Raw genomic sequence first — 23,363 nt, forward strand, 5'->3', positions numbered from 1 at the left:
GGGCAGGGCAGCCGGGGATGGGATGGCTGGGACCCGCCCTCGGTGCGGTCGACGCGGTGACCTCAGCCCACGCGGCAGGACAGAGCAACCCCATCTTGCCCAGCATGGCCGGCAGAGCGGCCGCGGGCCGGGCAGTGGGGCCAGGGCACACAAATTCACCGCCAGCGCCGGGGCAGGTGGAGCTGCCCTGGGCAGTGAGCCCGCACCTGGGATGGAAACCGGGGCAGGCGGAGCTGAGGCGGGCAGCGAGCCGGGACCCGGGACAGGCGCCTCGGCCGCCAACGGAGGGGGCGAGAGCTGCAGAGGATCCCACTCTCTTTCTGACTTTTCCTCTTGTTCCCCTCCCTTTCATTTCCCCTTTTTATTTTCTTGTTTTTTTTCCTCGGGTGTTTCTGATACTTCAAAGATTTTTATTCTCCTAAAATCTCCTGTCTAACATATGGCATCTTCTCTTTCTTCTAGATTAAATTGGTTTTTTTCCAAATAAATCCAGAACCTAACAAATCTAAACTTCTGCTTGGATATTTTGAAATGGTCGACGAGCTAACTCATGACCTCCTAATGTTGTTTTTCTCATCACCTTGTTATTTATCCTTTGGCACATTAAGCATCTTTCAGTGACTTGCTTTGCTACACCAAAAATCCCAGTGCACCCAAAATTCCTTAAAAAATGATCACACAAAGCTTGAGTACGCCAGTGGGGTTTCTGATGCACGTCTTCTAATCTTTTCCTAGTAAGCACATTTTATTAAGTAATTGTCTTCCATGTAGAAGTTTCTATTTCCCTGATTTATCTTGTTCATTTCCTATCTTGTTTAATTCTTTTTTCTCGGCTTCCCTAAACTTTGGAATTTCCAGCTTTTCCTCGTTTGGAGTGAATATTAAACTAACTCTTTCAGCTCCATTTTCTGCTGCATCCTTAGCTTTGTGATGTGCCCCCAGTTTGCCCAGTTTGCCTCTCCTTTGGCCCGGGCCGGGTTCCCCCCGCCCGCAGCGGCTGGGAGCAGCCGAGAGCCCCGCGCTGCCCATGCCGACCTGTCCCGGCTCCATGGCCGCTGCTGCCGCGGGCTGCGAGGGCTGCGGGAACGGGGCACCGAGGGTGTGGCTGCTGCTGGGGGAGGAGGAGGAGGGAGGGAAGGGCAGGGATGGAGGGGGAGGAGGAGGCGGGATTAGGGGGGAAGGAGGAGGAGAAGGAATGGAAGGGGCGGGATGGAAGAGGAGATGGAGGTGGGGATAAGACAGAGAGGAGGAGGAGGAGGGGGGATGGAAGAGGAGGAGGGGGAGGAGAAAGAGCAGTGAAGGAGGCGGGGTTAGGAGGGAGGAGGAGAGGGAGGTGGAGATAAGACAGAGGAGGAGCGGGAGGAAGAGGAAGAGGAGGGACCAGGGCGGATCAAGGCTGAGCTGTGGGAGCCACGCAGTCTCGATCCCTGCCTGAATTCGCAGCCCCCACCTGTGGGATCATCGCCCCCCCCATGGCGCAGGTGAGCGGGGAGGGGGCGCCCGGCCCGGATACCCCGGGGGGTCCCTGGTTTGGGTTTTTGGGGGGATGTTTGGAGAATGAAGAAGTCCAAGGGTGAGCGGAAAAGGCCCCTCAGGGGGACATCGGGGGGTGGCGGTGGCGGCTGCCGGCAGAGGCAGCCTGGAGGAGCAGAGCCCTGTGTCCCCCAGGAGGCCAAAGTGGGGAGGCCAGAGAGGGGGGAGCGCCGCCATTGGCGGGAGCCTCAAGAGCCTGGAGAGGGGCAGGGGGGACTCCTTGGAGCCGCTGCAGCCCAGAGCAGAGAATGAGGGGAGAAGGGAGCCCGGGAGCCCAAAGAGCCCCGGCATCCCGAAATGGGGAGAGCCAAGAGGGGGCAGTGCGTCCCCAGAGACGGCCTGGGGGGATCTCGTTGCCCTTGCCTGTGGCACGGAGGCAAATCCCATGCTGTCCTTGTCCTTCCTCGCCCAGAGCAGGAGCTGAGCATGAAGAGCAGGGAGGACAAATGCCCGCGGCAGAACCTGGTGGCAGAGGCCGTTGTGAGCGGCTCCACGGCGCAGGAAGCCAACGGGGAGGAAAAGGCCCAGAGATGCTGCACGAGGAGGGGCTGCAAACGCAGATGGCGGGGATGGGAGGGGGAAAGAGCCAGCCTGGGCCGGGAAGGCGGCCGGAGATGGAGCCAGAGCTCGGAGCTGGTGCTCCATGAGCAGCTCCATGATGGGGAGAAGCCCCACACGTGCATGGAGTGTGGGAAGAGCTTCAGGAGGAACTGCCACCTGATCAGGCACCAGAGGACCCACACTGGGGAAAAGCCCTATGAGTGTGGGGAGTGTGGGAAGAGCTTCAGCCAGAGCTCCAGCCTGATCGTGCACCAGAGGACCCACACGGGGGAGAGGCCCTATGAGTGCTCCAAGTGTGGGAAGAGGTTTCAGACCAGCTCTGATCTCCTCCAGCACTATCGGATTCACAGAGAGGAGAGGCCCTTCCAATGCCCCGACTGTGGGAAGGGATTTAAGCGCAACTCCACCCTCGTCAAGCACCGGCGCATCCACACAGGGGAGAGGCCCTACAAGTGTGATAAATGCAGGAAGAGGTTTATGACCAGCTCCAGTCTCCTCCTGCACTATCGGATTCACACAGAGGAGAGGCCCTTCCAATGCCCCGACTGTGGGAAGGGATTCAGGCACAACTCCGCCCTCGTCACCCACCGGCGCATCCACACAGGGGAGAGGCCCTACGAGTGTCCCCAGTGTGGGAAGAGCTTCTCCAGGAGCTCTCACTTGACCCGACACCAACGGAGGCACCGGTAAGGGAAGCCCTGCGAGTGCCCCGAGTGCAGGAAGAGCTTCGTGCGCTGCTGCAGCTCCATCCCCCACTGGAGGAGGCACTTTGGGCACAGCCCTGGTCACTCACATTCCCTGTGATCCATGTTGGAGACACACCTGGCTGCTTGTTCTTTGGTTTGGCCTGAATTTTTTTCTCTTCTCCATCTCTCTGTCCTCCAAAAGTCTGGAGGGATGGAACAGTCATCTCAAAACCACTCATATTCCACTGAAAATAACTGAATTTTAACCCCAAAGGGCTCAATTCCACCTCAGATTGCTTGTTCCTTCCTCAAAAAACTCAATCCCAGGCCAAACTCAATCCATTCCACAGCTGTCAAGTTGAGATGGAGTTGGAAGGAGATTGAGAGAAGTGGGATCCCAATTTGGAGCAATGGGATGGGGATTGTGTGGGGCTGGGTGTGTGGGATGTATTTGATAGCAAATAAAACTTTCAGAGTTCCTGATTTCTGTCCCGTTCATTTTCAGTCAGTTCTGTTTGCAGAGTGCCACCTTCTCAGCTGATTCAATTCCTATAAAATTCCCATTTTTAAAATCATCGAGCCTCTAACAATTAAAAACCAATATCCAAATAAAACCATGCACCCCCAATAAATCTTTTAAAAATAATTTTAATTGTTTTGGAGTACTTAAGGATGTTATTAAAGTTTAATTGTTTGGTTGAAATGTCTGAGAAATTGTAGTGGTGTTTGGTTTTGTGTTTAGTATATTTGTAATACGAATTGTTTAACTATGAGATGTTAGATTACATGTTAATTTCTTTAGATATTTTTAATCTAAAGTACATTAGTCATCGAGTTAAAATTTTCAAAAGGTATTTCTTGATATATAATTTGTTTATTTATATGCATTGGTAATATTATAGTAATAGTTGTTGGTTTGGTTTGACTCATTGTTGGCGTATTGTAAAGAAGAGTTGAGATTTTTATATTTTATTTTTATTATAATTTATTTAATTTCAATTATTACTTCTTTGTTTATAATTTTATTGCAATTTGTTGAGGGGATAGGAAGGAAGTTCAAGGGCAGGAACATTTTTTCCTGGCTGGGAACTGGAATTCCAGACCCTGGGAGTGTGTGCAGGACCCCACAGACTGGGATCAAATATGGGCTGGGATCAAATACGGGCTGGGATCAAATATGGGCTGGGATCACATGGATGGGGATCGTGTGGATCAGAACCCTCCAGACCAGGATAGCCTGGAGTGGGATCAAATATGGACTGGGACTGTATGGACTGGGATCCTAGGGACTGGGACCATATGGATCAGGACCACACAGACTGGGATCAAATATGGGCTGGGACTGTTTCTGAAAGTAACTTTGTTATAAGTTTTTATTTCTGTTTTTAATTAAGCTTGTGAAAAGGCTGTTTGTGTTAAACTGCCTGCTTGGATGGGATAACATCCAATGCACCCAGGATGAGGACACCTGTACAGATCTGCCAACTATCAGCACTCCCCGTCTGAAGGCAGAGTGCACCAAGGCCCAAAACCTGGAGGTGATAAAGAGAAGGAGCCAAAACCACAGCCAAGAAACACACATGCTCTGAAAAGGCAGACCCAGGGAGGGGCCATGTAAAATCATTCCTGGAATATGTAAAGTAGTTTATGGGTATGCATGAGGCTCTATGAATATGCACCAGGCTGATGTAAGGGGAAAGGTATTTCAGGGCGATGCAGATTCCTTGGTTGTGGTTTTAGTCCATTCTTATCACCTCCAGTTTTTGGGCTTTGGTCCATTCTGACTCTGAGAAATTGAGGTTTTGGGATTTTTAGTATGTTGTGGATGGAAGCAAAATGGAGGGCACAGTGTTTCGTCCTGGGTTTCTTCTTCATGCTTCTTCCTTCTTCTTCATGAGTTTGGGTGGCTTTTTGTAATTGGGCTGAAATTCCACATTGCAGGCTCTTTGGGATCAGTTATTGGGTTAAAAGGGAAAATAATCTAGGTGTCAGTTCCTAATTGGATAGTTTAGTCTTAAAAGACCTTGGAACAAGAGATTGTTGGCCATTTTGTGCCTTCTACTGAAAAGCTGCTGAACTCCCAGTAATGAGGCTGTTTTACTGATAAGAAATAATAAACACTTGAGTCTGAACATGAATTACTGTCTCAAGTGCCTTCAATCCAGAGCCAGTGAAAGCAACAACTGGTACCCCACAGCTTGAGGTAGTGCCAAGGCAGAACTTGTTCATGCTCTTTTCCCCTGGTGATTTTCTACTCCCGTCCAGACTCTGATAGCAAAGCCGTGCTGGTGACAAAGATTGACCTTGGCATCCTGGGGCACTTTCTGGGTGGGTGTTTGAATCTGCTTTTCCAGGCCTCGGGCTGAGCAGGGTGAGGCCGAGGCCTGGGCCCCTCCAGGCGGCGCCGGGAGCGCCCGGGGCAGCGGCGAGGGGCGGCCCTGAGGGGCGGCACAGGGGGCATTTCCCCCGAGCGGGCGGGCGGGCGGGCGGCGGGGAAAGGCGCCCTGGGCACAAGGGCAGGCACAAGGGCCCCGGCTCTCTGCAGTGCGGGCGGCCCAGCGCCGATCGCTGCTCCCGGAGCCGCTGCCAGGGCCGGGTCTCCTCCCCGCCGCTGACCCTGCACCTGCAGCGCTGCCTCCGCCTCTGCCGGGCTCCCCGGCACGGACGGCAAGGACGTGGACACGCTGCAGCAGGGGCCCAGCAGGGACACCCAGATGGTGCCGGGGCTGCAGCTCCTCTCCTGCAAGGAAAGGCTGACACAGCTCGGCTTCTTCAGCCTGGGAAAGAGACCCAGCCTTGATCCAGCTGTGGCCTTCCAGTACCTGAGGGCAACACACAAGAAAGCTGGACAGGGACTTTGTACCAGGGCAGGCAAGGACAGGACAAGGGAGCATGGATCCAAATGGAGAGAGATTAGGTTTAGGTAAGGGATTCAGAAAAAAGACTCTCCTGGAACAGGTTGCCCAGAGAAGGTGGGCATGTCCCGTCCCTGACAGTGTTCAAGGCCAGGCTGCATGGAGCTCTAGACAAGCCGGTCCAGTGCAAGGGGTCCCCAGCCACAGCAGGGGGGTTGCAGCCATGGGATTTTCCAGATCCCTTCCAAGCCAAACCATGCCACGACTCCATGATTCTGGGATACTTCCCCTCCTCATCCTCTGGCAGAAAAAGAAACTTGGCCCCAAGTTCCACACTGCAGACCATGTCTTTTGGCAGCCTGCAACTGTGTCAACAGAGGATGAAAAGAGATGACATTACTGACACGATTTCCCTTTTCTATTTGAAAAGTAAATGCTCTGCTCCTGTCCACTCTGGCAAAATTGTCAGAAGAGGCAATTGTTCCCCATGAAAAGCTTGGTCTCATGCAAAGAGGAAAGAAGCCAGAAGCCAACAGTCTTCGTTATTGCTACGTTGTTTTCTTTGGTTACTTCTCTAATAGGAATGACTTTGAGGTGTGATTTGTTTGTTTCTCTCTTTCGTTCCTGACGGCATCGCAGTCCCCCCGCAGCGCAAGGGCGCCCTTGTGCCCCTGGAGCTGGCGCTGCTGTGGAAGGTGTCGCGGCCTGGCTTCCGCGGCGTCGTGAGGCTCCTGGACTGGTTCGAGGTGCCCGAGGGCTTCGCGCTGCTCATGGAGCGTCCGCAGCGCTGTCAGCACCTCTGGTACTTCCTGCACGAGCGGCGGTTCCTGACGGAGCCCGTGGGGCGGGGGCTGTTCCGCCAGGTGCTGGAGGCCATGGGGCACTGCAGCAGCCGCGGCGTCCTGCACCCCCACATCAAGGCCGAGAACGTCCTCGTCGACCTGGCCACGGGCGAGGCAAAGCTCATCGACTTCGGCTGCGGCACGATCCTCCAGGACACGTTCTACACCTGGATGTCAGGTGAGCTCAAAGCCGGGGCCCAGCTTCGCAGTGGAGTTCTCCCCTTGGCTGACAGAGGGGAAGAGGGAGGGAAGGAAGGAGGCAAGGAAGGAGGGGGAATCCTTCTTCAGCCAGCTGCAGCCAGGTTGCTTTTTGGCAGGGCAGGGGCTGGCTGTTGTGGAACTGGAGCTGGCTGGGAGGGAGGGAAGGAGGGTGGGAGGGAGCAGCATGGGCCTGATGAGCTGCGCCCATGTCCCATAGGAACGCCGGAGTACAGCCCACCGGAGTGGATCCTCTTTGGCTGCTACCATGGCCAGCCAGCCACCATCTGGTCCCTGGGCATCCTGCTCTATGAGCTGCTCTGTGGGCACCTTCCTTTCCACAGCAATGAGGACATCGTCCGGAGCCAGCTCTTCTTCCCGCCCCGGGTGTCTCAAGGTGGGGATGCGCCTTCAAGGCACGAGGGGAAGAACGGGATTGGGAGGGGCGGCAGGCACATAAGCGTCCTGCTCTTGCAGCTGGTGAGGAGGTGGATCTCCTGGGCTTAGCTGGAGGAGGTGGCACCTGTGCCTCTGTGCTGGTGTCCTCCGCAAGAGAGGATCGATAGGAAGCTTTTGGCTGCAGCTCTGAGCACTCCTGGTGTGGCCTGGGCACTGTGGAATGTGGGAGAGCATGGACAGGAGCCTTGTCCCGCTGAGCGGCGGTTTCTGGTTTCTCTCCGCAGAGTGCCAGCCCCTCATCAGGTGGTGTTTATGCATGGAGCCCACAGACAGGCCAGCACTGGAGGACCTTTTTGAGCATTCTTGGCTGCAGGAGCCCTGCCTGGCCCAGGAGACAGCAGAGATGCCTCCCTGTGCACAGGAGGATCCAGGAGCCCAGCAAGCAGCAGCGGCACGCGTCTCGTGGCGCTGGAAGAAAACCCCGGAGTGTTTCCCTGCGGCCGCGGCGCGGAGGAGAGAGCGCAGCCGAGGGGATGCTGCTTCCGCTGGTCCCCGCGAGCTGTGGAGGGAGCGGCTCTGTGCTGCCCGTCCCATTGGAGAAGTGGTGGCAGTGGGGTGAAGGTGCCATGGACTGGGATAGGGGAAACATCCCCCTGCAGCTCAATGGCATCGTGATGTCCCCGCAAGCCGAGGCACAGCTGGCCTGTTCTTCTGGAGCACGACGTGGAGCTGGGAACACCATCCTGGAGCTGGCCGCTGGCGGGGCAGAGCCGATTGGCTTTCGCTGCGGCCCCTGCCTGGAGGACACGCTCTGCGCCCCGATGGAATCAAGATGAGTCCCCAGCCGGTGCAGGGGCGGGGGGATGCTGGTGCTCCTAGGCACGGCAGGGCTCGGCCTGGCCACGCACCGGAGGTTCCCCGCTCGGCGACGCTGGGGAATATTAATTTTCCCTCTGGCCGCCGAGCTGCTTTTTGGCAGGACAGGGGATGGATGTTGTGGAAGGGGAGCCGGCTCCTGGCCTTGCTGACAGCTTCTGCCAGCCAGCCTGGCACGGGCTGAGGCGGGGGCAGCCAGCCTGACAAAAGCATCCATCCATGTGGATGGGGGCGGCAGAGGGGGGCGGGTTCCCAAGCCGTGCCCCAGCTGGTCTGCTCTGCAGGCCCTTGAGGAAGGGGTGCGTTTACGGGCGGGAAAGGTGGGGATTTTCCCCACCTGGGGACAGGTTTAATTCTCACATGGAGTGGTCAGACCCTCCTCAGGCCCATGAAACGGTGACAGGCTTTGTGCTTTTTCTTGTTTCCAGGTCTTGTTTTGAATTGACTTTCATGCAATTGTTCTTTGTTTTTCCCAGGAGGATTACACCTAGTGCCTGGACCGGACGGGGAAGCGCCTGCAGCGTCCGTGGAGCGCGTCCAGTGCCAGCGCTGCCCCAGGGGCCACGGTCTGCAGGGACAGCCCCTTCCAGAAGGACGAGGACCTGGTTTGGGATCGGCTCCTCTCCTGGCAGCAGCTCTCCAGAGGTGGGCACCCGGCTCCACAGCTCGGCTGGCAGAAGGGCTCCGGGCAGGCGGCAGCGGGCACACGGGCATCCCGCTCTTGCAGCTGCTGAGGATGTTGCTGTGCCGGGATTAAGCAGAGGAGGTGGAACGTGGCCTGCCCCGCTGCCCTTCTCTAAAAACAGAGAATGGGTCGGGAGGTTTGGGCTCTGAGCACAGCCAGCAGCCTGGCCCGGGCACAGGCCATGGCGGGACAGGGGGACAGGAGCCTGCTGCCACTGACCGTGGCTCTCTGGTTTCTCTCCGCAGGCTGCCAGCACCTCATGCCATGGGAACGGCACCGCTCGGCCTGCCAGGCTGGGAGGGCTGGAGGGTGGCCGGTGTTCATTTGCTGTCAGAAATAAATTGGGGTTTTTTGTCATTGTCATCATCAGAGCATTTCTTTCCTCCTTTTCCAAGCTCTTGGCCTCCCTTCCTCCAGGGTAATCTTTTTTCTCCTTCCTCAACCGCTTGATGGCATTTGGCAGGGGGGGTTAAGCAACGTGAAAAATTCAACAACAGCTCCTGTTGCCAACTGCAGCAGCCCCTTCAAGAGCCCTGAGCTTCCACCAAGGTCAGTGTGTGCCTTGCAAAAGGAAGTGGTTTGCAGTGATGGGGTTGTTGCCCTGCTGCAAAAGCTGGGAGGAACTCAGAAATGGAAAAATGTCAATTTGGCTCAACCACCGCCCAGGTTCTTCAACTTTTCCCTCTTCTCCATGATAGGCAGGCAGTGCTGGACTCCAGTAAGGTTCAAGTTCTTGGTGCTCTCTGGCATCAAAGGGATCAAGGAAACTCTTGTACGCAGGGACTACAACAGGGCTACTTGTCAGAACCCAGGAAATTCCTCTGGCTGCCCTGGAGGACTCAAGCCCCTGCCCAGGGGGCTCAGAGACCCTGGCACAGAGCCCAAGACCCCTGTGCCTTTGATTTAGCCCTTGGAAAAAACAACCTTACATGAAGAATTGCGAGCCATGACAGTTTCAGTAGAATGATAGTGAATTTATCCCAGGGTGGAAAATAGATTTTTGGGGGTTTCTAGAATGGGGCTTCAAGGGGCAAGATGGAGGAATCTGGGCTTGTCCAGCCTTTCTCCTTCTTCTTGGCCTCCATCTTCTGCTGTGATGTTGGTACTTTTAGATTGGTTTAGAGTAGAAGCTCACAGTCTAACATAGGTGATAGGTATTGGAAAGTCATTGTAAATATTGTACAGGTAGTTTTTAGGATAAAAAGATAACGCTGCCCTGGGGCAGGCAGAGTGCCTTAGACTGTGTTGCTGAGAGGACCTTGGCAGGACAGGAGAAAGAATTTTATAGATAAGATACAAGAAACAACCTTGAGAGCCAGAAATGAAGAGCTCTGACTCCTTCTTCGAGCGCCGGGCTGGGAAAAGAGACTTTGGAACTTATCTTGGGCTCACTCTGACCAGCCAGAGACCCCGAGAGCATGAGTCCGTAAGACGAAATCTTGAAGGATTGGCTCCAAAACATAAATATCCTTGTTGGCCATGTCTTCTTGACCAAGAAATCCTTCAAAGCTCTTGTAACTACAAGTCTTGTGGCCCTGTGAGCCATGCGGTGCAGATGGGAGCCAAACTCACCCTTCCTGTCTATGGAGAAGAGAAGAAAAAGCAAGGGCATCATCTGAAAAACTCACAGGTCCGCTCTCTAGCTCCTTCCAAACTCCTTCAAATCGCCCAAAGTGCGATTTAGCTTACAAATAGGTGACAAGGACTCTTAGTGCTGGCTCTTGGACTCCAGAGCAGCTGCTTTAGAATCTTCCACAGAGCCCTGTGCAGTTCTGTAGTGCCAGAAATGGATCATTTGAAGAAACTTTCCCAACTGACTTGCATGGAGGTTTGTTTGAAGGGTATTTGAGGAGAAAGGCTCCCGGCAGAGCTCTGGGCTTTGGCCTAGCTGTGTCCCCTGCTGATTGTCAAGTGTGCCATCAGCTGCAGGGCTTTCTGGACTAAAACTATCATCAAGTCACTTGGACTTGCTCTTTTTGGCCTCTAAAAGCTGGAGCCACTTTCGGGGCAAATTTGGAGACCTCATCTCTGGGAGGATGGAGCAGCTAGGATTTTCCCAGTTGCTGGGAATGGTTCTCCAGGCCCTGGGTGTAAAAGGGGGCTGCCCAGCAAGTGCAGATCTGCAAGATGATAAACAATTGTCTTGGTTTGAAAAGAGAGGTGTCTGCTAAGGAAGGCAGAAGCCTTCTGTGAAATGGAAAATGTCAATCCCCTCCCTTCAAATGATTCTCATTTAGAAATTCAAATGCTCTCGGGGAAAGATATGGGGATAGGACTGAGCCCGCAGAGCTGGGCAGCGTTTGCTGATGCTCTGAGCCCTTGCTAAAGATCCTGTGCGGGCTGTCTCAGACACCTGGGGCCAGGGATTCCTTCCAAGCTGGGCCACTTTGGCTGGGCCAGGGGCGGCCCCGGGGCAGAAGGCAGTGTGTGCAAGGGCCCTGGGTGGCACGCTGCAGCACGGTCACCGTGCCATGGAACGGAAGCCGGTGTCCAAGGCCCCTTTGTGACACGTGGGAAATAGAAGCTTGCCCGGCTGCTGGCAACACGCAACGGGGCACAACGGGACAGAGCGGTGCCGTGAGGAGCCCCCGCACAGCGCACTCGCTCCCGTCTGACCCGGAGCTTCTCCGCGGCGCTGTTCCTGCAGCTGAGCTCGAGGCCAGAGCACAGGACTCGCTGACCCGTGGCCTTCCTGAGGCTTCTATTCTGCAGCTGCCCTCAAGGGCAGAGCGTGGGACTTGGTGCCCCGGAGCTTTCCCAAGGCATCTCTCCTGCAAGTAGCTCCAGGCACAGCCATGGAGCAGAGATCCCCGAGAGTGCCCAAGCTGGCCTGGGTGGAGGAGGAGGAGAAGGAAGAAGAAGGCCCTGGAGCTGCCCCAGCACAGGAGACAGAAGAGGTGGTGCCGTTCCATCCACCGCAGGAGGGTGAGTGGCAGAGCTGGGCTGCAGGGCTGGAGCCTGCAGCCAATTGGCGCCATGCCGTGCCATGCCATGCCATGCCATGCCATGCCATGCCATGCCATGCCATGCCATGCCATGCCATGCCATGCCATGCCATGCCATCCCCTGGGGAAATGCCCATGGACAGGAGGGAAGAGGGGCCGGGCAGACACCCCGCAGTGGCCGTGCTCCATCCCCTGGGGCATCCCGGGGCTCTCCCTGCCTGGGCAGCGCAGGGCTGGGCTCTGTTCTCCGGCCTCTCCCGCAGCCCCTCAGCTCTGGCTGCGCTCGCTCTTTGCCAGATGCAGCCCTGGAGCGCACACAAGAGCAGGAATCCAGCCGTGGCCGCTTCCGCAGAACAGCGCAGGTACCTGCAGCCACCCCCACCTGGGCTGGGCCTGCTGTCCCTGCTCAGCCCAGCACCGTGTCTGCAGCACTCCATGCAACATCCCCGGCCTCTTGCCCTTCTCCTACAGCTCGTCTGCGACTTTATCCGGAGCATTGGGCAGGAAGAGACCAGCACCATGGGCACTGGGCTCAGAGCTCACTCAGAGCTCCTCAGTCATGAGACCAGTGCCGCCCTGCTGGATTTGCTCCTAGAGAAGGCTGTTGCCAGGCCAGAACAAGTGAGCAGCCTGGGGCCAGGCTTCAATTCCCCCATGAGTCCCGTGGCTTCCCCAGCCACGCCTGCTGGTCCCTGGGAGCCTTTGCGGCCATGGCAGTGCGCTGGCAAGGGAAGCACTTCTCTGGGGACCCTGGGGACATGGCTCCCTCTGGCAGCTTTCCAAGTCTCCCCGTGCCTTCTCCAGGTGCCCGCCATGGTGAGGTCCATTCACCGATGGCTCCTGGCCAATGATTCTGCCTAGCACAGGCTGGACAAGGCCCTGCTGAATCTCACCAGAGCACACCCGGGTGAGGCAGTGGTGACGCTCCTGCGTGCGGCCCCGTCCTGTGACAGGTATGGGGCCCACCTGCCCAGAGGGCTCAGGCCTCCCCAGCCCATCACCCTGTACCGCCTGGCCCAGGTGTCTGAGCAACAGAGAGTTCCAGGGCCCTCTGGCTGCTGCCTTTCCCAGCCCTGGCACGTCAGCCCCCGAGCCTGCTGCCATGCTCCCTTGCTGCCCCTCAGGGGCCTGTCCCCACAGGGCTGGGCTGCCTGGCTGCTGCTGGCCAGGCCCAGTGGGCAGAGGAAGAGCCGGCGGTCAGCCCGGGCCCCTAGGGATGCCCAGGCCACGGTGCTGTGTCTGAGACCCCCCTGAGACAGAGCTCTAACCCCTCAGAGCTGCCATCTCCATGTGGAAGACCATCATGTGCTCGTCCAGGACTGCAGAGCCAGTGCTGCTGATCCTCCTGGATGTGCTGGGCAGCTGGCCAGAGTGCAGCACGTGCACCTCCGATGGGGACAAAACGGGTGTCTTTGGCCTGGCTGTGAGTTTCTGCAAGTGGCCTTTGCTGGCCCCAAGGCTGCCTCTCCAGCAGCTCTCCATCCTCCTTCCCCCACTGCATCTCCCTGCCTCAGGCGCTGGCCTGAAACCTGGCCCAGGGGCAGCCTCAGGCCCACCAGGCCCCGTGCTCCCCCTGACAAGGTCTCTGCGGGCCTCTCCCTGCCCTGCTCGGGCCCTGCCCCAGGGACACCTGGGCACTGAGCGCTGTCTCGAGGGCCTTTGTCCCTTGCAGGCAACTGTGGTCATGTGGAAGATGCTCCAGGAGCCCCATGTGCCACGTGTAGTGACGTCGTATTTCCCCCAGCTATTTGTGCATCTGCTCTTCCAAGTGTTCTTCAGCACAGAAGAGATGCCAGAGGAGGTCGATGCCTTCTGGAAGGAATGCCTGCAAGAGCACGGCCTTGCCACCAGCCCCAACAGGTGCTCCATGCCAGTCCCCCTGTCCCTGCCACGTGGCCTGCCAAGGAGCCAGTGCTGCCAGGGTGACCTGGCCTTTGCTGTGCACACAGGTTGGCAGTGCAGAGCCTGAAGTCCCTGCTCTGCCGAAAGCAGTACAAGGAGGTGGTGCTGTCAGTGGAACGCAAGCGTGGCTGGGACACGCTGCTCGGTGCTGACACCCGCCACTATGCCGTGGGTCTGCTGGCCAGGTGAGACTCCCCTTCTCCCCATTGCTCCCGGCATTTGTGCCCTGTGCCCGGGCTGTCCCACACAGTCCCCGTGGCCCTGGGACACAGGGCCTTGTCACCAAGGGTCGGCCCAAGCAGACTGGAAAAGACTGGGAAGGGAGAGAGCACAGGAGGAGACACCTCCTAAAGGGCCCAGGTCCCCTTGCAGGACGGTGGTGAAAGACCAGCAGGCTCTGCCAGCCTGTCCTTGGAGAGATTTTCTCAGGTTCCTGGTCCCTTTTTCGCCCTCCTAGGGAGATGCGCCATGCTTGTCTTGGGTTGGGTTCCAGTATTGCACTCCACCTCCTCTGGCTGCTCAGCACACAGGAGCCACACTGGGATCTGCCCGCCCTGGCGTTCCTTGTGGAGGTGAGCCGGGTGTGCAGCGCTGCCTGGCTGAGCTGCCTCCCAGCTCTCTGCCCTCTGGGAGCTGCAGCCACCTGGGACGCTGCCCACGCCCTGTGCTGCTGCTGCTGCTGCTGCTGCTGCCTGGGCCCAGCCCTGTGCGGCTCCGGGCTCCTGCCGGCCGGCTCCCCCATCACTGGCCTGTGCCTTTCAGCTCCTCCAGTGCCTGGATGCCAGTGAATGTGGTGCCAGTGTTGTGAAGGTCTCTTCAAGGTACCTGCAGAGCGAGTGCAGGGAGAGGCGTCGCCTGGCGCTCAGGGCCCTGCTGGAGCTCATTGATGATCCCTCAATGGTGAGAAGGGGGCGGTGGCTGAAGCTGCACTGGGAACGCAGTCACTTGGCCTGGCCTGGGCTTGGGGCGCTGGGGCAGCTGCTCCCAGCTCTCCTGCCTCCCGCTTCAGCTGCCCGCGTGCTTCGGGACAGGCCTTTGGCCTCTGGGCCCTGCGGCAGCAGGATGGCCTTTCACAGACTTGTGTTCCGCACAGGCCCAAAGAATGTGGAGCCTGACCCAATGCCTCATGGACCTACTGTGCGACAGTGATGCAGAGATAGCTGGCATGACCCTCATCACACTCAGCTTTCTATTCCTGCACAAATCACACATTCTGATGTCAACCCCCACTGCCCTGCAGCTGGCTGAGGCACTCCTGCCACTCTTTGACCACGTAAGGCTCTGTGCCCCCAGCCACAGCCGCTGGCTGCTGCCTGGAAACTGTGTGCCCTGTGCATTTCCAGCCCTGTGCCCAGGGGGTCCTGCAGGAGCCAATGCTGAGGTATTTTTTCTTTTTTTTTCCTACAGGATAATAGCCAGGTCCAGCTGCTCTCCATCAAACTCTTCCAAGACATGATGGAGTATTTGGAAGAGAGAGAAAAGCCTTTGGAAAGCCCTGTGCAACAGAGCTTGCTTGCACTCTTCTTCCACTGCCATGATGAGAATCAGCGTGTGGCAGAGGTGAGGACTCGTGGGCTGCTGCTGTCCCCCTGGCAGGGGGCTCGGCTGCCTCCTGCCCTGCGCCTGCTGGTTCGCAGCCTCCTCCAGGCCATGGCACGGGGACGCGGGTGCCGTGCCCTGGGCTGTGGGGCCATCTCCGCGTCCCTGCTGCTCTCCAGGCTTCTCGGGAAGCGCTGCTTTGTGCGCTCAAGTTGATGAAGAGGAGGGATCTCAAGAAGCTGGTGAAGGAGCAGAAACTGTGCAAGTTCAGCGAGTGCCTGGTAAGGAGGGCCTGCAAGGCCCAGCCTCAGGCTGGAGAAGGCCCCTGAGGGCGGCGCTCAGTGTGCGGGCCGGGCAGCTGTGCCCCGGCCCGCTGCGGCAGCCAGAGGCCGCGCGGGCTCCCCTCCAGGCTCCCGAGGGCCCGAGCCGGGTGCCCGTGGAGCCCCAGCCCGGCGGGGCTGCGGGGCGGCCCCGCGGCTCCCCGGGCAGCAGCCGGCCCGCTGCCCCCTGCCCTCGGGAGCCCTTGGCCGGCGGCTGCTGGCCGCGCCTCAGGGCTGTGCGGGCAGGCGAGGCCGGGGCTGGGCGCAGGCAGCGCCCGGCCCAGGGGCTGAGCCCGCGCCAAGCCTTCCCTCCTGCCGCTCTCTGCAGCTGGCAGAGGACAGGAGCCGAGCGGCCGAGCACCTGCGCCGGGCCCTGCGCTACCTGCAGAGCCCACAGGAGCCCCTGCGAGAGGCGGCCATCAGCTTCATGGGTGAGCCACGAGCCCGCGCTCCCTCCCCTGCCCGGCCCGCCGCAGCTCGGCCCCGGCGGGCCGGCTGCCCCGGCAGCGCCAGCCGGGCCCGGCGCCGTGGAGCCCCGCCCGGCCTGGGCATTGCTGCTGCCGCCCGCTGGCAGCCGTGCCCTGGGGCGGCAGCGTGCGCCAAGGGCCGGGCTGAGCCCTGCCGGGCCAGCAGCCCGTGTGGCCACAGCGCCGGCAGCGCCGCTGGCAGGGAGCTGTGCCGCTGCCGCCGTGACAGGCTCTGTGTTCACAGGCATGGCCGGGCGGCGCCTGAGGGGGCAGCAGCGAGAACTGCAGCTGATCTGCACTGGTGAGTGAGGGCAGCGGGCTGGCAGCGGGGGCTGCCGGGGGGGAGCTGCAAGCCCTGCCCCGGCTGCGGAGGGCTCTGCTCCCGTGGCCAGAGCACACTGAGCTTTCAGGGCCACGGGGGCCATTGCTGGCCCGCAGCTTCGGCCTGATCGCCTTGCTCCCTGCTCCCTCCTGGCCATGGCAAGAGCCGGCTGGCATGGCCCTTGCAGGGGGCTCTCCTCGGCTCCCCGCAGATCTGCCTCTGACCGTGGCTCTGTTGCTCTCTCTTGCAGCCCTTGAGGACAAAACAAATGACATCAGCCTCGCCGTCGGAAGCCTGGCAATTCAAACGCTCTGCATCCTCAAGTCAGGAGAGCGGGCTCCCATCTCCAGCTTCCACTGGCTCCGAAATCACCTGCGCAGGGCATGGAAGACACGGCCTCGTCTGTCACTACTCGGCTGCCTGCCCTGCTGCAGCTCTGTGGAGAGCTGATCCCAGAAGCTCTTTTTGCTGGGGCCACCTGAGTCAGCAGGAATTTTCTTTTACTTCAAGAATGTTCTTTTTTTTTTTTTTTCCCTTTACCATGTAAATATAGACTGTGTTCTAATACACAGACTGCCAGGATCTTTCTTTTGCTGCCCAGGGTGCGCAGGGCCTAGGGGCAGAGGGGATAAAGGGTGCTTGTGCTCAGCCAGCTGGCCCAGGCGTGCAGTGGGCAAGGGGAAATGGCCAGAAGGCCCTTGGCCTTTGGTGGCTCTGCTGAAGCCTTTGTGCTGCCCACAGAGCGGCTGGGCAGGGGCCGGAGCTGCGGGGATCCCTGCCAGAGCGCTGCCTGGAGATGGCCACAAGCCCTGTGCCAGGCAGGAAGCGCCATCCGTGCCCTCCTGCCCGTCTGCTGCTGGCTGCCTTGCTGAGGGCTCCCAGGTGCCTCTGCCTGGGGCTGCTCTGGAGCTGCTGTGGGGCTGCGGCGCTGCTGCCGGGCAGCTTGGCCGCGCTGGGGCAGGGCCTGAGGGGCTGGGGCGCTGGCAAGCCCTGAGCAATGGGGCTGTCAGAGGCCACAAGCAGCCCCCTGGCAGCCGCCTTTTTCCTGCCAGAGCTGACTTGCCAGGTGGATCCTGGGCACTCTGGAACTAACAGCATCAGTGTTATTAGAGAATGAAATTGATCAAAGATGTCTAAAGTCACACCACTTCAGAGGTGTTTGAGGGGGAATTTAGGATTTGGGGACACATTCTGTGTGGAGTGTCCCTGTTGCTAAGAGGCAGGAATTTGATCTCACCCTTCTTGTGTTGCTAAGAACTCCTCCCCTGACCCAAACCTGTGGAGAGCTTTGTGGACAGTTGGCTGGCTGAGAAAGGTCACGTCGACATAATACCGCTGGTTAAGCAAGAAGGAGACAAGTCTAGGAGTCAGCAGTCAGTGTCCATATAAGGCAAGGACATTGTGCCCTTGATGCAACAACAGGATAGGGAAGAGGCTCTTTTGCCAAAAATATGAAGAATAGTTTCAACAGAATAACCACAAGAATGCAGAAGGAGGCGTAGTTGGCCGATAAGTAACTAACCAATAATGAGCACTCCTTTGCAATATGTATGAGCTTTATTAACACCAATATAAATATGTGTGACTCTCAATAAAGTTCGAGACTTGCTGATCAGTCATATTGCATGCCACATTTCTCCTGCCGATCCAATACAAACCCAAACTCCAGCCCTGGGATACCCTATAAAAACCTCACGGCCCTCCCTTTGCCCTGTCTTTCGGGGGTCAGAAATGGACTCTGGAGCTTTCTGAAACCCAGACCCGTCTCATTTGTTCCCGGCACGGGCAGCTGCAGCCTCTCTGGACACCATGAACTCTGGAGAATGGGGGCAGCCAGTGGGGACAGGTCCTGGACTGCAAGATAAGTGTGTGTTCTGTTTGCCATCTGTCAGTGGTGGGGCAGTTATCTTCTGTTCATTGGGCAGTTTCTCTCTTCCACAACCAATCCTCCCTCTGGGGAGGTGTGTTCCATTAGTAGGCCATTAATTATTAATTATTAATCTTCTGGTAATGTGCCACTGAGTGTCACTGCATGGCTGATTAAATGACATCATCCCATTGGGAGATGCTCCGCCCAGGGGGAGGAGCCAAGCATTCCTACCTGGATAGAATCTGAGATTTGGAACACTGTAGGCAGCCTTTTCCTCCTGGATTCCCAGAGGAGCAGCTGTCTTTCTTCTCCACGGGATTCCCAGAGGATCAGCCTTTTCCTCCTGGATTCCCAGAGGAGCAGCTGTCTTTCTTCTCCACGGGATTCCCAGAGGATCAGCCTTTTCCAACTGGATTCCCAGAGGAAGGAAGATTCCCAGGCCCATCTACAGCAGCCCTGGACCTTCAGAGGGAAACTCCACCCTTCTCCAGGATCCCTGCTCCAACAGAGCCACACCTGGCACTGCAGGAGGGCTGCAGCCACCACTGAATGGGACTGCTGCCAGCACCCTGACCCACAGGGGGTCAGGCCCTGTTCTGACTCTGTCAGTGGGGGTTTTTTTCGTTTGTACTACTGCATTTATATTTTTAATTTTTCCTAAAAAAGAACTGTTATTCCTATTCCCATATCCTTGACTGAAAGCTCCTTCATTTCAAAATTATAACAATTCAGAGGGAGGGGTTGACATTTTCCACTCCAGGGGAGGCTCCTGCCTTCCTTAGAAGACACCTGGCTTTTCAAACCAAGACAATAACAAAGTTACTTTAACACCACAGATAGAAAATCCATTTTAATCTCTGCAAAAAGCCAATATTATGTGTCCATAACAATAAACCTCTTGCTGAGTGATGGTAGATGTCAAAGTAACTTTGTTCTAAAGATATAGTTTTTATTTCTGTTGTTAATTAAGCTTAGTGAAATAGCTGCTTGTGTTAAACTGCCTGCTTGGATGGGATAACATCCAATGCACCCAGGATGAGGACACCTGTACAGATCTGCCAACTATCAGCACTCACTGTCTGAAGTGAGCTACACTTTGGGAACATCTCATGTTTCATGCATGCAGTGGGTGACAAGATGATTTAAAATGCTAATGAAATAAACTAGAAAGATTTAAAAATGCTCATAAAATAAACAAGAAAGGTCATTTTTATTCCTCAAAATAACAACAACAACAACAACAAGTTCTGGTTTAATGAAAGGTGGAATCCGTTGCTCTTAAGAGCAAAGCTTCATAGCTGGAATAAAGAGTGTTCAGCCCAGCTGTTTCTACTATGAGGCCGTATTTCATCCCCCCTGAAAGTCCTTCATGTTTGCACAGAAAACTGTCCCTGCACAGCCCAATAAATTCCATCACTTCAGCTGGCCAAACAACCACTGTGGTCAAGTGGGGTCTGAGCAGCTTCCAGGATCCCAAGCAGCTTCAGAAGCTTCATTTTACACCTCCTCTTCTCCCAGTGAATACCCAGCACCACCATCACTGTGGACCCATAGCTATGGATCACTGGCCTGGCCAGCACAGGGCTAATGTTTGCATCAGCCAGGAGGAGCTGCTCTGCCTGCCTGTCTGTCTCAGCCTCAGCCCTGAGACCCCAAATGCCTCCATTCTGGCCCAATCCTTCCTGATGCTGAGCATAAGAACTTGTGCAGACAAGAGCAGGGAGGGAATCTCCCCAGCCGTTTATCACCTCAGCAACAAGACCTTGGCACCAGGCTGTTATCTGTAGCAGAAAGCAGCAGCAGGAAGGAGACACCAGATCACCAGCCCCAGGCCATGGCCCTGGTGCTGTCCTTACCAGTGATCAGTGTCTGCAGCTCTCCAGGAGCTCAGGGAGCAGGGATGCTCCTCACCATCTCATCTTACCCATGCACCCAAAGCCACGGCCAGCTGTGTGCTCCTGCCCACCAGCACATGCCAAGGCACAGCGTGGGATTCTTGGGGAGGTGTCCTCTGCAGGGCCAGGAGCTGGACTTGGTGATCCTTGGGGGTCCTTTCCAGCCCAGGGTATTTTGTGATTCTAAGGCTTTGGCCAGCCCAGGTTTCAGCCACCTCCCTGATCCAGGTGTGATTGACCCCAATCTTGCCTCTGTCTACCCTCCAGTGCAAGGAACATGTTGCATCTACCCCAGCCCCGCTGCTTGTGTCTGATGGATCATGCTGACCTTTTCAACATATTTCTTGGAGTATTAGAAAACATTATGTGACAAAAAGCAAAAGAAACAAAAAACCCCAAAACCAAAACAAAACAAAAAAACCCCCAAAACCAAAAAAAGCCAACAAACCAACCCAAATGAAATCAATTTGGGTAATGATGGCCTTTTGTTCCAGTTTATCCTGCACCAAACTCCACAGATGGTAACTCTGAACATTTCCCAGACCTTCACAGCAGAGCTTGGAAGTGTCTCTCTGATTTCTTGGTTGTTTCATGACACGTGCATTTCTCCTATATAATCCCAGTGTTTTGCTTAGAAGCCATATTATAACTGTGAATCAATCTTCTTCATTTGAACATCTAGGACAGATTCACACATCATTTCACCATTAACTAGGATAGACTCAGCCTTGCAGATCTTTCAGGTTTCAAGCCTGGCTGTGTTGTTTCAGTTCTTTGCTGCTGCTTGTGTTTTGTGAAAAAAAAAAATTAAATAAGCAGACTTTGGGACTTTCTATTGTGGCTTGAAGAAGAACACAGGTTGTTTCATCGCTGTTGTGAGACATGTGTTACCCGGCTCATTAATTCACAACAGTTCTTGTTTTCTCTGCCTTTTTCACGCTGATGTGATACATTTGTGAAGTCCAGGGTTGTACTGCAAGTGATAATGCTGCAGTAAAGTCTGATAAACTGAGATTCCAACAAAAAAGTGTGAAAAATGTAATCTCTAAAGTTCTGAAAGCTCACATGTGACGAAACCCATAAATCACCCCAGAAGCAGTCATTATGGTGAGTTACTAACGTGATTATGCAGCTGCATTTGTCATCATTTCCCATTATGTAGAGAATAAACCTGTCAGGCTGATTTATGGCAGAGGGCTCCACAAGATGGGAACTGGCACCTGTACTGTTCTGTGGAAACGATGAGAAATGCTGTGTGTGCTCAAGTGCTGAATGGAAAAGGAAGGAGGGGAGATAACTGTTATTTGAAGGCACTGATTCAGGGACAAAGACTTCAGAGAGGAGTCATGCTTGCACCCATGGGATGGCAGGAAGAGTATCCACCAACCTGTCCAACAGCACCAGCAGCATCAGAATGCGTTCTCCACAGGTGGAGGGAAGAGAGGAGAGAGGAGGTCTTTTGAGGGGACCAAAGTCAGTCATGGAGAAATCCTAGAAGCCTGGAATGGTTTGGGTCACAAGGAATCTGAAAAACCATCTTGTTCTAACCCCTGATGTGGGCCGTGACAAACTGAACAGCTGAATGCCTGGCTACTCAGGGGATACTCAAGGTTTTGGATTCCATGCCTGTGCATCTACTGTGGAGCAGCTGGGTGTGCTGGGAGCAGATGGCATCCACCTGAGCTCAGAGCAGGCCAAAAGATGGGCAGATGTGGGACTGAGCAGGGCGAGGGACATCCCTGCACAGCAGCGCTCTGACAAGAGCAGCAGTGGCCTCCTCTCAGTGCCCTTCCCCGAGCAGCAGCCGCTGAACACCATGGTGGCTACACAGATGCTTTTGGCTCTGCAATCCCTTTGTGCTCAAAGGCCACGCTGGGCATTTCAGCTGGGCTGGAAGGTCTGGCTGGGCAGGGAACAGGCAAGAGGCACTGCTGGTGTGAGCTCCATGTGTTCACTGGGGACACAAGGAAGATTCTGTTCATCCAAAGAAAAACACAAGCAGCCAGTCCCTGCTAACACAGCAGTGCGACTCTGTCCAGAGCAGCTCAAACTCTCTGCCAGAACCACCCCCCTGCACCTTCTTGATCTGGAGGGGACTAGAAGTGGTTTCACTGCAGTTCTTCATTTCTGCTGTCTGATAATGGGAAGGTTTCACAGAAGTCTTGGATGGACTGGATCAGGGAATAGTCAAGCAAGTAAAACTGAGCAACCATCACCCAACCCCACTGACAGAAGAACAAGTCCCATTAGGAAAAGCACCTCAGGTGTTTTCATAGTTGATAATATGTATCCTACTCAACATTATTGATTATAACCTTTTCCCTTTCAAAACTTATCAGTGGGGACTTCTGCCTGCTTTGAGAGGGAACCCCTGGGGCCCATCCCCTCCCAGAGGGGCTGCACTTGCTGCCTGCCGGGGCTTTCATTGCTGGGCCCACTGGGAGCCCCTGAGCTGGGCTGGGCACCAAGGGCAGGGCTGGCCCGGCTGTGATGCCTCTGGCCCCTGTGACACCAGGGGCAGCGTGTCACAATGGGGGCAGCTGGAAAAGGCCCCCGCAGGTAACGCTGGCCCAGCACAGCCTGGGCAAGCGGTGAGTGCGCACGTGGCGGGGCTGGGCCGGGCCAGGGCCGGGCCACAAGCGCCGCACCCGGGCCTGCATTGTCCCCCTGCACCCAGGGCCAGCCCCTGGGGCCGGCGCCTTGGCCGGGGCACGGGGCTGCTGCTGCTGGCCCACTGGCACAGGCCCTGCTGCCTGCCAGCTGCCCGGGGCCCTCTGCTTCTGCCCTCACATCCCTGCGCCTCCGGGCCTCACTTCAGCCCCCACAAGCTCCCTTGGCAGCCCCAGTGAAAGCCTTGTCTCTCTCCTCCTGCAGACCATGGCGCACAGAGCAGTCCTGGCTGGGCTTGTGCTGCTCATCTTCCTGTTCCCACTTTCCGTGGTGGACAGATTTCACGGGGATGGGCAGCCCCGTGCAGAGGAGATGAAAGCGGCCCCCCCAGAGCCAGCTGAGCCTGGCTGGGGACCCTGGCTCCTGGCTGCCTTGCGCTACCTGCACCAGCTCTGGCAAATTGCTCAGCCACTGCTCCTGCTTTTGGGCTGGTGGCTCAGGCGCAGAAGGGCAGCCACGAGGCAGAGAGCAGCGGCCCAGAGAGCTGAGGAAAAGGCCAGAAGGAGGAAGGTGGAAAGCGAGCGGAGAAGGCGGCTCCTTAGGAAGAGATTCAAAGACATGGAGCAAATGCGCCGGGCCACGAAAGAAATAGAAAAGCAAATGGCCAGGCTGATTGGAATGAATAGGGATACAAACAGGATGCTGAAGGTAGGCAGGGCAGGCTTTTGGAGGAGCACAGGCAGTGGCTGTGTGAAGAAAAGCTTCCTGCTGGAGATGCTCTCTGGGCCGGCCAAGGCGAGCCGCACATCTTTGTGAGCAGCCGGCGCACAGAGCTGCGCTTGCTGCCCAGCACAGCCC

The 23,363-nt window shown here is 56.5% G+C and overlaps 2 protein-coding genes across 2 annotated transcripts in view; both read left to right on the forward strand.

Moving 5' to 3' along the window:
• LOC143696088 (uncharacterized) overlaps positions 1 to 23,363 on the forward strand; it is a 392,325-nt gene that overhangs the window by 304,006 nt on the left and 64,956 nt on the right. Inside the window, exon 8 of the mRNA XM_077191296.1 lies at positions 2,186 to 2,773. Coding sequence (XP_077047411.1) covers positions 2,186 to 2,773 — 588 coding nt within the window. The remainder of the gene's footprint in view (positions 1 to 2,185; positions 2,774 to 23,363) is intronic.
• On the forward strand, positions 3,977 to 7,693 carry LOC143696033 (serine/threonine-protein kinase pim-1-like). Its single transcript, XM_077191244.1, has 4 exons — positions 3,977 to 4,022; positions 6,275 to 6,655; positions 6,896 to 7,072; positions 7,359 to 7,693. Exons 1-4 carry the CDS (start codon positions 3,977 to 3,979, stop codon positions 7,691 to 7,693), a joined length of 939 nt encoding a protein of 312 aa, XP_077047359.1.

The sequence above is a fragment of the Agelaius phoeniceus genome, chromosome 28, assembly GCF_051311805.1.
Source record: "Agelaius phoeniceus isolate bAgePho1 chromosome 28, bAgePho1.hap1, whole genome shotgun sequence".
NCBI lineage: Eukaryota > Metazoa > Chordata > Aves > Passeriformes > Icteridae > Agelaius > Agelaius phoeniceus.